The 13,146-nt window shown below is 62.9% G+C and overlaps 2 protein-coding genes across 5 annotated transcripts in view; one reads left to right on the top strand and one right to left on the bottom strand.

Moving 5' to 3' along the window:
- Positions 1 to 3,247: 3,247 nt before the first annotated feature.
- Positions 3,248 to 9,699, top strand: NGDN (neuroguidin; the record flags this gene model as incomplete). Its single annotated transcript, XM_084646228.1, has 12 exons — positions 3,248 to 3,330; positions 4,963 to 5,014; positions 6,143 to 6,202; positions 6,280 to 6,351; positions 6,587 to 6,724; positions 7,024 to 7,108; positions 7,198 to 7,250; positions 7,450 to 7,561; positions 7,868 to 8,036; positions 8,949 to 9,105; positions 9,193 to 9,253; positions 9,573 to 9,699. 12 exons carry the CDS (start codon positions 3,248 to 3,250, stop codon positions 9,587 to 9,589), a joined length of 1,059 nt encoding a protein of 352 aa, XP_084502354.1. The 3' UTR covers positions 9,590 to 9,699.
- A 150-nt stretch (positions 9,700 to 9,849) lies between these two features.
- THTPA (thiamine triphosphatase) overlaps positions 9,850 to 13,146 on the bottom strand; it is a 48,345-nt gene continuing 45,048 nt past the window's right edge. For 3 of the 4 annotated variants that reach the window (XM_084645569.1, XM_084645568.1, XM_084645570.1), the window contains exons 4-5: positions 10,655 to 11,292; positions 9,850 to 10,572 (exon numbers count right to left, since the gene is read on the bottom strand). In XM_084645569.1, coding sequence (XP_084501695.1) covers positions 10,322 to 10,572; positions 10,655 to 11,292 — 889 coding nt within the window. In that variant the 3' untranslated portion in view covers positions 9,850 to 10,321. Of the gene's footprint in view, positions 10,573 to 10,654; positions 11,293 to 11,714; positions 11,769 to 13,146 lie in introns of those variants that run through there. The other variant, XM_084645571.1, reaches the window with a different exon arrangement.

Here is a 13,146-nt window from a genome sequence, read left to right as displayed (position 1 = left end):
AGGGGAGAGGATTATTAAGCATAAGAAAAAGATCCCTGGATTAGCCCTAAGAGACACATTTGCTTAGGGCATGTTTATGCTACAAAACTAAGACAACCCAATTTATGTTGGCATATGGCTGCTGCAGTAATTACTCGCTTGTGCAGGTCTACACTTTGCTCCTTGTGTCAGCGGTGTGTGTCCTCACCAGGAGCGCTTGTCCCAATTGTGCTGTTGGTGGGTGGCACTGCGGGACGACTTCTGGAAGCCAGTAACAGCCAATTTTGGGGGAGCAAAATTTTAGTGTAGACACTTCCATAGGTAAATTGACGTAAATTGCCTTGCGTTGACCTCATCTGTACCCTAGACCAGACCTTATTATAGAAGCTTCTATTCACCTTTTGAAACTTAAGCCTGTAACTCATCTTTGTGTGTGTTTACCTGCTTTAACCTTGTCAGTAACTCTCTGATTTCCTGTTGCTAGGTAATAAATCTTTCAACAGTTTATTATAGGATTGGCTACAAGCATTGTCTTTGTGAGATCAAAGGGGCAATTGACCTGGGGTCAATGCCAGGTCCTTTGGGACTGGGAGTAACTTGAATATTGTTGTGATTTTTGGTGTAAGGGACCATCGATCTTGACAAGAGGGACTGGAGTCCCCAAGGGGACCAACTGTGACTCCATGGTTAGGCAGTTATACATTTGATACTTGGTTGGTGACATCTAAGTACAGTAGAACCCCATTTATCCGATCCTCCATTATCTGGTTCTCCGCATTAAACGAACAACCTGGACTCCAGGCCCGAAGCAGGCGATCTCTCCTGCAGCCACTAGATGGCGCTGCAGCACTGCATTTTCCCATTCTCTGGCTTAACAGTCCTTTTGGCTTTCCAATCTAGCCCCGGTCCCAATTAGATGGGATAAACGGGGTTCTGCTATGTAGCACTCGCAGCCAACTGGGGGCTTGTGCCCCGCTTCCTGAGAGTCTGCCCTGACGTCGGTTCTCCCTGCAGGCACTGTTCAGCTGAAACTTCCTCGATCTGTCATTTATACTAGGGGTTCTCAGCCACGGGTACATGTACCCCTAGGGTACGCAGAGGTCTTCCAGGGGGGACATCAACTCATCTAGAGAGTTGCCTAGTTGTACAACAGGCTACATAAAAAGCACTAGCGAAGTCAGTGCAAACTAAGATTTCATACAGATAATGACTTGTTTATGCTGCTCTATTTACTACATCAGTGGCTCTCCAACTGAGAGTCGCAACCCCAAGGCGAGTTGCAAGTTCGTTTTTAGGGGGTCATCAGAGCTTGCATTCAACTCACTGGGGCCCAGTGCAGAAAGCCGAAGCCCAAGCAATTTAGCTTCACCCTGCTTGCCACGCCCCTAACTCTGGCCATGAGAGCAGGAACAGACTCTGTGTGGGTAAACACTTAATTATCTCTGTCGTTTCACCATCTCCCAGAATGCCAAGGCTCACAAGTGAAAACCAGGGTCATGTATCACACAGGAATGGAAGTACAATATTTCTATTCCAATCTGCTTTATTTTATAACTGTATGGTGGCAATGAGAAGGTCAGCAATTTGCCAGGAACAGTGTGCTGTGACCATTCTGAATTTTTACGCCTGACTTTGTAAGCAAGTCATTTTTAAGTGAGGTGAAACTTGGGGTATGCAAATACAAATCAGACTCCTGAAAGGGGTACGGTTGTCTGGAAAGGTTGAGAGTCCAGCTATGAGGACAGGTGACTTGACTAGACTAGACAACCTCTCGAGGTCCCTTCCAGTCCTACGAGTCTATGATTTATCCCGATGGGCAGGCTCTCTGTGACGTTCCCCTCTGGTGTTGTCTGGACCAGTGATCTGCTAGGCCACTCTGACCCTTGACTCTGGGAGCCGGCCTTACCCTGCTCTGCTGTGAGAAACCCCACTCTGGGCGATTCACGCGCAGCCTCTGGCATGTCAGCTGCTCCCAGCTACTTGCAACCAAATTACACTAGCCAATATCTCCGGTCCCAGCCACAACCCTGGGAACCTCCATCTTGCAGTGTCCAGTTATGCCTGCTGGACGCTGCAAACTTATATAAGTTTGTTAGTTTAACAAAGAAATTGGTATGTACCAGGCTTGTTCTCCCAAGGGGAGCCTCTGACACACTGCAAACCAAACGCACTGCTTCAGGTAGAATAAACAAACAGCTTTATGAACTATAAAGATAGATTTTAAGTGATTATAAGTCAAAGCACAGCAAGTCAGATTTGGTCCAATGAAATAAAAGCAAAACACATTCTAAGCTGGTCTCAACACTTTCAGTGCCCTTACAAACATAGATGCTTCTCACCAAAGGCTGGCTCTTCAGCCAGGCTCTCCCCTTTGATCAGCGTTTCAGTCACTTGGCGGTGGTGGTGTCTGTAGATGTAGGCAGAAGAGAGAGAGCATGGCAAAATGTCTCTCCCTTTTATCACGTCCTTTCTTTCCTCCTGGCTTCCCCCCCCCCCCCCCGCCCCTTCAGAGTCAGGTAAACATTACCTCATTGCAGTCCCAAACCGCGCAAAGGAAGGGGGTGACTCCCTTGAGGGTCTAACAGATTCTTTTGTCACTCCTAAGCCAGTGTCCTTTGTTCCCGTGAGGCTGGGCTGGGTTTGTCCCATACATGCCCTGACGAGGTGTGAATGGCCCCTCTGCTCTTGGGGAGTTTTCGCCTGGGCTTGTTTTAAGCCATGAGGATATATTTTCAGACTCATAACTACATACATGAAATTATAACCTATAACCTTACTATAACATTACTGTGACAATTACTGTAACATCACTATAACAACCATACTCAGTGCATCATGAGCCTCCCGAAGACACCCAACATGACAAACTTTGCTTTGGATACCACACAATCATTTTATAACAATGAACCTGGAGGCGTAGAGTGTTCCCCTGAGGTACAGTGCGTCACACTCTCCAAACGAGATTCTTTCTCACTGTGACATGGACGCCCAAGTCACCCGGTGCATTTCGTGGCCGTCTCACACCGACCTCCCACGTCGTAACACGGAAGCTTTTCAAGGCTTATGTGTTGACAGCAGCTGGTCTAGGTTGTCGGGGAGGAACAATTTTTCGGGTGCGTTTTCGAGTGCCCCCCTCAGCTGGAGGTGGGCTGGGCTGTCGCTGAATAGAGCAGCCGGGTCGGCAAAGAAGTGGCCAAGCTATGGCGCCTCCCCCTCCCCCCACCAAGTCAACACACAAGTGGCCAAAGTCTCGACCCGCCCACACGCCATGAGTAGGACTCCAGCAGTGTCCGGCGTGGGTCGCTTCTGCCCTCCCCCATTGCTGTGGGACCCGTGGGATCGGAGCTTAAAGTGGGTGAGCGGCCGCCAACAACTTGCACGTGGGCTCAGCCAGCAAGGGCATTTCCAGCGATGGGGGAGGCTCTGTGGGGGCTAGTGGTTAGAGTGGGCGGGATGGGAGCCAGACTCCTGGGTTATCGCAGGGGGGCTAGTGGTTGGGGTGAGGGGATGGGAGCCAGGATCCTGGGTTTTTCTTGGGGGGGGCAGTGGTTAGAGTGGGGGAGATGGGAGCCAGACTCCTGGGTTATTGGGGGGGCCTAGTGGTTAGAGGGGAGAGGTGCGAGCCAAGACTCCTGCTTTTTCGGGGGGGGGGGGGCTAGGAGCCAGGACTCCTGGGTTATCAGGGAAGGGTCTAGTGGTTAGAGTGGGGAGATGGGAGCCAGGACCCCTGGGTTTTCGGGGGGGGGGGGGGGTTGGGTCACGGAGTCCCTGGCCGATGCTCTGGAACTGCTCCCTACTAAGCCAGGCAGGACTCTGGGGAAGTCTCCTCTCTGGGAGCAGCCTGTCTGCAGGACACACAGCTCTCCCGGCTTCCACTGTCCTGGGCCTGACCTAGGAGCATTCAGCCTCCTCTGCCCCTCCGTCCGCTTCCCAAAGCGAGTCCGTTCAGGCGGGGTCCTGGGGGAGCCAGAGGGTCCTGCCCCCCAACTCCGCAGGCAGACGGGACTCTCAGCCAGCCAGGAAAACAGGTTTATTAGACGACAGGGACATGGTCTAAAGCAGAGTTTGCAGGTGCAGAGAACGGGACCCCGCAGCTGGGTCCATTTTGGGGGGCAGGGAGCCAGACAACCCCGTCTGCCCTTCACTCCATGTCCCAGCCAGCCCCCAACTGAAACTCCCTCCAGCCCCTCCTCCTCTGGGCTTTGTCCCTTTCCCCGGCCAGGAGGCCACCGGACCCCTTTGTTCTCCAGCCCTTCAGCTCCCACCTCGCAGGGGGGAAGGGCCCAGGCCATCAGCTGCCAGGACACAGGGTGTCGGCCATTCCCTGTGTCCAGACCCCTGCCCACACCGGCCCTCTAGGGCTCCGCAGTGACCACACACCCTGAGCCCACCCCCTAGAGACTTAAGAACTGCCGAGGGGAAACTGAGGCAGCCCCACACTACCCAGAGGAAACATTAAGAACAGTCCCGCTTCGTCACAGCTAGTGGGGGGGGGTGGGAGCCAGGACCCCTGAGCTTTCGGGGGGGGCTAGTGAGGGGGAGCCGCGGGGGGGGGGGCTCAGACAAGAGCCGCCGCCTCCCGGCCCCGTTCTCCCCTCCGGCTCCGTCCTTTAGAGCCCTAGAGAATCTCTCCCTGCCATTGGTCTCCGTCCCTGTCAAGCACCCTCAGCCCGCCCCTCACCTCCCAGTTGCTGATTGGTCCGATAGAACCATGTGGACGGAGCCAGGCGGCTGATTGGCTTAAATTTAGAGCGCTGCCGGCGGCGCGGGGCTGATTCGCTGATTCCTCTCGCGGCGTCTACATCCGCCCGCTGATGGGGCCAACCCCGGGAAGGGGGCGGGGAGGGGGCGTGATTCCGTCTCTAATTGGTTAGTTCCTTTCCCACCGGAGGCGGGCTAAGAGCATGAGGTGCCACTCGCGATTGGTCGGATCCTCGCTAACGAGGCGGAACTGCGGTCCTGATTTGCCCGAACCGTTGCCAGGAGGCCGGATCCGGGGCACCGATTGGCCGAGGCGGGTACCGAGGCGGAAGCGGTAGGTGCGCTCGGCGCCGCGTGTCCCACTCCACGGGGAGGTTGGGATGGAGGCGGCAGGGCCCGAGCTGCAGGTGAGGCGGGGTTCCGGGGGGGGGGGGCGCACGGGGGAGGGGCTGGGGAAGGGGATCGGGGGGAGCGGGGCTGGGGAAGGGGATCGGGGGGCGCACGGGGGAGGGGCTGGGGAAGGGGATCGGGGGGCGCACGGGGGAGGGGCTGGGGAAGGGGATCGGGGGGAGCGGGGCTGGGGAAGGGGATCGTGGGGCGCACGGGGGGGCGGGGCTGGGGAAGGGGTCGGGGGGCGCACGGGGGGGCGGGGCTGGGGAAGGGGATCGGGGGGCGCACGGGGGGCGGGGCTGGGGAAGGGGATCGGGGGGCGCACGGGGGAGCGGGGATGGGGAAGGGGATCGGGGGGCGCACGGGGGGGCGGGGCTGGGGAAGGGGATCGGGGGGCGCACGGGGGGCGGGGCTGGGGAAGGGGATCGGGGGGCGCACGGGGGGGCGGGGCTGGGGAAGGGGATCGGGGGGCGCACGGGGGGGCGGGGCTGGGGAAGGGGATCGGGGGGCGCACGGGGGGCGGGGCTGGGGAAGGGGATCGGGGGGCGCACGGGGGGGCGGGGCTGGGGAAGGGGATCGGGGGGCGCACGGGGGGCGGGGCTGGGGAAGGGGATCGGGGGGAGCGGGGCTGGGGAAGGGGATCGGGGGGCGCACGGGGGGCGGGGCTGGGGAAGGGGATCGGGGGGCGCACGGGGGAGGGGCTGGGGAAGGGGATCGGGGGGGCGGGGCTGGGGAAGGGGTCGGGGGGCGCACGGGGGGGCGGGGCTGGGGAAGGGGATCCGGGGGAGCGGGGCTGGGGAAGGGGATCGGGGGGCGCACGGGGGGCGGGGCTGGGGAAGGGGATCGGGGGGCGCACGGGGGAGCGGGGATGGGGAAGGGGATCGGGGGGCGCACGGGGGGGCGGGGCTGGGGAAGGGGATCGGGGGGCGCACGGGGGGCGGGGCTGGGGAAGGGGATCGGGGGGTGCACGGGGGGCGGGGCTGGGGAAGGGGATCTGGGCCGGACGCTGGTGGGAGGGGGCCTGGCAGGAGGCATGGGGGGTGGCTCGGTTTAAAGTCTCCCCACCCTGCAGGAGCAGCTGGTGTCCGACCTGCCCCCCGCACTGGCCTTGCTGGGATCGCTCCAGGAGCAGGTGAGACCCCGACCCCCCAGATCGGGGCCGCCCCCCAGGGGAAAGGCCCTGGCTCACCCCCTTTCTTCCCCCCACAGGTTGTTGGGGTCACGGCCCATGTCCAGGGGCTGCTGCAGAGGGTCCGGGCCGGCACCTTCCCCACGGAGAAGGTAAGAACGGGTCCTCTTCCGCCCCCCGGTGTCCCCCCCCATCCTGCCCCTGTCCCCTGGGTCCACCCCCATCCTGCCCCTCTCCCGCTTCCCTGCCCCGGGCGTCTCCCCCATCCTGCTCCTGTCCCCTGGGTCCACCCCCATCCTGCCCCTCTCCTGCTTCCCTGGCCTGGGTGTCCCCCCGATCCTGTCCCTGTCCCCGTCCCCCCCTTGATGCCTCTGCCCCCTTCCGCAGGGGCTGAGTTTCCTGGAGCTGAAGGCCCAGCTGCTGCTGTTCTATCTCCAGGACCTGGCCCAGCTGCTGCTGGAGAAGAGCTCGGGCCGCTCCCTGGCCGCCCAGCCGGGTGTCCTGCGCCTGGCTGAGCTGCGCACGGTGCGTGGGGCCGATGGAGCCCATGGGGGCCATGCCGGGGCGGGGGCAGACCGCTGGAGGCAAGGTTCCGGCTCTGTAGGGTACCTCCGGGAGGGGAGTGGGGTCCAGTGGTTAGAGTGGGGGGAAGGGCTGGGAGCCGGACTCCTGGGTTCTATCCCCAGCTCTGGGAGGGGAGGTGGGCTAGTGGTTAGAGCGGGGGGGGGTACAGGGAGCCTGAACTCCTGGGTGTGGTGGGTGGTTCTTGGGGGGGCAGGGTCTCCCCACGTCTGACTCCCCCACACTCCTGACCCCCCCCCCAGGTGTTGGAGAAGATGCGCCCCATTGAGCAGAAGCTCCGGTACCAGGTTGACAAGCTGGTGAAGGCAGCTGTGACGGGTGCCGTGGGTGAGTTGGGGGCACCGAGGGGGGTGGGCGCGAGGTGACCAGGGCCCCCGCTGACCACGCCTCGCCCCCCCGGGGTGCTCTCATTGCAGGAGACGACAATCCGCTGAGATTCAAACCGGACCCTGGGAACATGATGAGCAAGGTGAAGGGGAAGGGCAGGACTCCTGGGTTCCATCCCCAGCTCTGGGAAGGGAGGGGGGGTCTAGTGGTTAGAGCAGGGGAGGGGTTGGGAGCCAGGCTGGGCTCTGTCTATGGGGAGGAATGGGGTTACTCATTGGCCCGCGCTGGGGGGAGGAGGGCAGGGCCAGCTCTTGATTGACAGGCTGTTTTCTCTCGGGCAGCTGAGTGATGAGGAAGAGGACGGGACAGGAGGCAAAGCTGCCGGGAAGAAGCCCCTGGCCAAAGGAGGAGTCCGGAAATACGTCCCACCCCGGCTGGTACCGGTGCATTATGGTGCGAGCTGGGAGCCCGCCCAGCTTCTAGCCCCCGCCTTAGAAAGAGCGGGGTTTGTATAACCACCCCGCGCCCCACCCCAGAGCCAGCTGCCTCTCAGCACCAGGGGAGGGGTCCCGTATGTTCAACTCCACGCCACATCCCAGAGGGGACCACCTCTCAGCTCTAGGGGAGGGGTCCCCGTATAGCCAGCCCCCGCCCCACCCCAGAGGGGGCCACCTCTCCGCGCCGGGGGAGGGGTCCCCGTACACTCAGCCCCCGCGCCCCAGCCCAGAGGTGACCACATCCCCATCCGTCCCCCCTCAGATGAGACGGAGGCCGAGCGGGAGAAGAAGGCCCTCGACCAGGCGAAGAAGCGGGCGCTGAGCAGCTCCGTCATCCGGGAGCTGAAAGAGCAGTTCTCAGACGCGCCGGAGGAGATCCGCGAAGGGCGCTACCTGCATGCGACCAGGCAGAGCCAGGAGGATGAGCACCGGTGAGTGCGGGCTAGTGGTTAGAGGCGGGGGGGCTGGGAGCTGGGACTCCTGGGTTCTGTCCCTGGCTCTGGGAGGGGAGGGGGGTCCCCGGGCGATGCTCCGGGACTGCTCCCGACGAAGCCAGGCAGGACTCTGGGGGAGCCTCCTCTCTGGGCGCAGCCCGTCTGCAGGACACACAGCTTACCCGGCTCCACCTTCCTGGGTCTGACCCCAGAGCATTCAGCCTCCCCTGCCCCTCCGGGTGCTTCCCACAGTGAGGTGGGGTCCTGGGGGAGCCAGGGGGTCCTGCCCCCCAACTCCGCAGTCAGCCGGGACTCTCAGCCAGCCGGTAACACAGGAGGTTTATTCGCCGACAGGAACACAGCGTAGGGCACAGCTCGTTAGCACAGAAATCCGTGACTTTCAGCCAAGTCCATCTTGGGGGTCGGGGAGCCCAGAGCCAGGGCTCTGGCCCTCCCCCTGCACCCCAAGCCAGCCCAGACCGACTCGCTGCCAGCAGCCTGGCCCCTACCCTGCCCGTTGCTCCTCCTCCGGCCTTCATCTTGCTTCCCAGGCCAACCATCCCCTTCCTGGGTCTCAGGTTACGAAGGGGCGGCCAGAGCATCCCTGCAGGCAGCTGGAGCAGCCCCCGCAAAAGTCACACACCCTTATTCCCACCACCTAGACATTGGTGCAATACACAGGGAAACTGAGGCACGCACCGCATCCATGCAAAACAGTAAGACTTACATAGGGTCACATACAACATAACAAGGGAAAATCCCCACGACATCACAGGGTCTAGTGGTTAAAGCGTGGGGCTGGGGGTTGGGAGCCAGGACTCCTGGGTTCTATCCTGGCTCGGGGAGGCAGAGGGGAATGGGGTCTAGTGATCAGAGCAGGACCCAGGCTCCCCGTTCTGGTCATTGCAGGAGGAGCTACGAGGAGGCCATGCTGGTGAGGCTGAACTTGAGCCGGCAGGACAAGGCCCGGCGTCGCCGGGTGGCTGCGCTGGGGGCCCAGCTCCACTCCCTGACCCACTTCGGCGACATCAGCGCCCTGACTGGGGCAGCGCCCCCCACTGGAGAGGTGAGGCAGCGCAGAGTGATGGGCAGGGGCAGGGGAGCAAGCTGGGGCTGAGCCTCACCCAGCTAATTGTCTCCATTCCTCTCCCAGGATCTGAGCCCCCAGAAGAAAAGGAGGAAGAAGACTAATGCAAAGAGGGGAAGGAAAAAGGGTGAGTGTGAAGGGCAGTCCCCTCTGGCCCAGCAGTCCCAACTTCAGTCCCCACCTCCACCTTTTAGAGCCCCTCAAAATCCAGTGGCAGGGGGTTCCACAGGTGAACAGCAGCCCGAGGAGGTTCTAGAACTAGCTGAGAGTCCGGTCACCGGGGTCCTGGCTCTGGAAGGAGAGTGGGCTGTAATGGGTTAGACCGGGTCGGAGGGGAGCCAGGACGCCTGGGTTTTCTCCCAGCTCTGGGAGGGGAGCCGGGGCTGTGATCTGTCACTTGTCCGCTCGCTCTCCTTCCACACTCCCCTATTCTCTTCCTTTTGTAGGTTTCCGGAGGCGATAACGGACCCACATTGTCCCCACTGCACCCGCTGGAGTGATGCCCCCCGCCCCCACCACGGAGTGACTCTCACACGGGGCAGAATGTTTAGACAATAAAATTGAGCCCCTGAACATGTGTCTTGGTGTAAACGTCCAGTAGGGGGAGCTGTGCTGCTGGGGCCCGTCGCCCAGCCCGTCACTAGGGGGCGCTGTGCGGCAGCGTTGCCTGCTCGGCTTAGGCCAAGGGTCCCCGGCAAGGGAGCTGATGCACGCTGGGGCCCTGTCCTATCCCCTTGCTCGGCCAGAGGGCAACCGGACCCCAGCATGCCCCCCAGCTCTTTGCCAGCCCCGCTCCATATCTTTGCCAGATCTCAGCTTCCCTCCCCCTAGGTCCTAGCGTAACTGAGCTAAATGTATTAGTGGGGGGGCGGGGACCAGCTGTCCCCATTCTCCCTCTCGGGGGATCAAACGGGGGCGGGTGCCCCTTGCAGCTTTCCTCGGTTTCCGCCCTCGGGACGGGGACCAAGCCAGGCGCCTGCTGGCGTGTGACCGCGGGTCATGCCGCAGTTAGTGACCGAGGCCAATTGCGCAGGGAGCCACCCTGCCTCGGTTGCTCGGCTGTGGGCTGGCCCCATAGGGCGGGGCCTCCAGAGCTCTGGGGTGAAAGCCATGTTCTGTGATCCTTCGATAGGCTGCAGCTGGGGGGGCGTTGGGCTGCGGAGGGGGCCGGTCCGTGCCCAGTCTCCCCCCAGCGCTAGGGGGCGCTGGGCTGCCTCTCCCCAGCACTAGGCCCCATTTCAACCTCCGCCGCCCCTGCCAGCCCCATCACTTTTGAGGGGCCACATGGCGCCGGCGTGTCAGGCCCGGAAGCGTTGTCGTCATGGGGGGGCGGTTGGGGGTCCCCGGCCAGCACCCCCGCCCGGAGCAGCTCCTGGTAGTGCCGGGGGCGATGCCGCTGGAGGTAGACGCTCAGCTTGCCGGGCACGTGGGTGGCACCGTCCCACCCTGGGAGGGGAGAGAAGACCCGGTCAGTGGGGGCGTCCCGGCGCCTCCCGCCCCCCCCCCCGGTGTCCCAGACGCCACTCACCCAGTGCCCGCTGAAGCTGCATCACCCCCTCCAGCGCTGCCGGCACCTCCTGCTGGGCCCCCACCACGGCCTCCACCTCGGCCACGGTGTAGCCGAAATCCGCCTGGTCCAGGTCCACCCGCAGGCCCCCCAGCCTGTAGCTGCGGCGCCAGGTCACAAAGCTGGCAAACTCTTGCAGGCCCAGCCCGGCCACGGCCCCGGGCACCTGGTCCCAGCCGGGCACGGGGGCCACGCCCAGCACCCCGCACAGCCGGCCCACAATGGCGCGGGGGCTCGTCAGCTCCTGGTAGGTGGTGGCCACGGTGGGCGGCTCCGGGGACGGGGCACCCGGGACGTGGCTGGAGCCTCCGGCGCCCTCTGCTGGCGGCTCTGGGGACGGGGCACCTGGGACGTGGCTGGAGCCTCCGGCTCCTCTGCGTGGCACCGGGGGGCACTTGAGCTCCCAGCCGGCCCCCTGGCGGAGCCGCAGCCAGTGGTCAGCCCGCGTGAGCCGCAGGTCGGGGGTGTCGTAATAGCGGTCGCGGAAGGACGAGCTCCCGGCCAGGGCCGCCCCCAGTGCCACCAACCTGGCCTCCGTGCCCGGCCCGGCAGTGAACTTCACCTCCACCTCGATGCTGCCCGACGGCATCACGGCCTCTCTGGGGGCAGGAGAGGGGGAGTGAGCCATGGAGCAACCCCCTGGTCGCAGCCCACTGACCCCCACCCCACGGCACCCCCTACCCCACTCCCCATAGCACAGTGCACTTCACACAGGCCTGCCCCATGGTGACCCCCACCCAGCCCAGCTCCCTGCCCCAGAGCAACCCCCACCCTGCCCCACAGTGCCCCAGCCCAGCTCCCTGCCCCACTCCCCAAGCACAGTGCACTTCACACAGGCCTGCCCCACGGCAACCCCCACCTAGCCCCATTCCTTACCCCACAGCAATCCCCACCCAGCCCAGCTCCCTGCCCCATGGCGCCCTTCGCCTGGCCCACTCCCGACAGCACGTGCACCCCGCTCAGCCCCACCCCACTCCCTGCTCAAGGGGTCTCCTGGCGGGGTCCCGGAGCCAGCACCGACCTCGCCCCGGTCCCAGCTCCCTGCTTGGTCCCAGCTGTCGGCGCCTCCTGGGCGGGGCTGCGAGGAAGGAGCTGGGAGGGGGCGGGGCTGTGAGTGGGCGGGGCCGTGGGGGTGGGGGCTGGAGTTTTCTTTTCGGAGAATTAATTTGCTTCCTCGTGCTAGAGTGGTGGGGAGAGGGGCATGCTGGGAGCTGTAGTTCCAGGGGGTGGGGCATGCTGGGAGCTGTAGTTCTGAGGGGAGCAGGGAATGCTGGGAGCTGTAGTGCCAAAGGGAGTGGGGCATTTTGGGCGAAGTAGTTCCAAGAGGGCAGGGCATTCTGGGAGCTGTAGTTCTGTAGGGAGCAGAGCATTCTGGGAGCTGTAGTTCCAGACGACTAAGGGATTGGGAAAACCGATGTCTTTGGCCTCTCTCTCTCTGTCTCACTCCCCGGCCCGCCAACTGCGTCTGTCTCGCTTCTTTGCTCCCAGTTGCTATGGTGACCGGAAAGCTGCAATTAGGAGCTGCAGGATGGGGGGTCCTTAATGAGGAGATGGGGTTAACCCCTTGTGGACCTGGAGGCAGGGACTTCTGAGTGCTATTCCGGGCTCTGAAAGTGGAGTAGGGTCCAGTGGTTAAGGGTGGGAGGGGGGCTGGGAGCCAGGACTCCTGGGTTCTCTCCCTGAGTCTGGGAGGAGAGTGGGGGCTAGTGGTTAGAGCGGGGGGTTGGGCACAGCTGATTATTGCTGTTCTCTCTCTGCCTGACAGAACCACCGGCCAGGGAAGGGAGCCCAGAGGCAGCCGGGGAGGAGACGCGGGCTGAAGAGCAGGGGCGGGGGGGTGATTATGAGGGAAAGACCATGGGGCAGAGGGGAGATGGGGAGGTTGTAGGGGGCGTGAGCGAAGGGCTCTGGGGTCAGGGGTGGATGGGGAGGGGGTCAGGGGATGAGGTGTGGGGGAGAATTAGGGGGAAGGGATGTGCGTCTAGGGGTGTGTGGAAGGTGGGGGGAGGGGCATTGGAGCAATGGGGGCTGGGGGAATGGGTGGGGGTGGGGGTTAGCAGGGGCTGGAGGACTGGGGTTGGGAAAGGGCTGGAGGGTCAGGGGTGGGGTGAGGTGGGGGAGAAGGGTTGGGGGTCGGGTGAACCCCCTGAACTGCTCCGTGCCTCAGTTTCCCCAGTGTAACATGCAGAGAATAGTCCTGCCCTCCCTCGCAAGGGGGTCGGGAGGGGAAAGCTTGTGGGGGGCTGTGATTCTGTAGGAATAGGTTGGAGGCCTGGCTGGCTCAGAGGGGCGAGGATCGGGATCTTTTGCCTCTAGGGGGCGCTGCTGAGGGGAGGCACGAGGCCTTTCCCCTCTAGGGTCACCAGCTCCAGCCCCAGGGGGGACTCAGGGACCTTCCCCTATAGGGGCCGCTGTGGGGCAGTGGGGGGGGGGCAGTGCACCTGCTCTGGAGG

Source organism: Lepidochelys olivacea, assembly GCF_965140295.1.
Source record: "Lepidochelys olivacea isolate rLepOli2 genome assembly, chromosome: 13".
Classification (NCBI taxonomy): domain Eukaryota; kingdom Metazoa; phylum Chordata; order Testudines; family Cheloniidae; genus Lepidochelys; species Lepidochelys olivacea.
The sequence above is the reverse complement of the archived record's forward strand: the minus strand, read 5'-3'. Positions and strand labels throughout refer to the sequence as shown.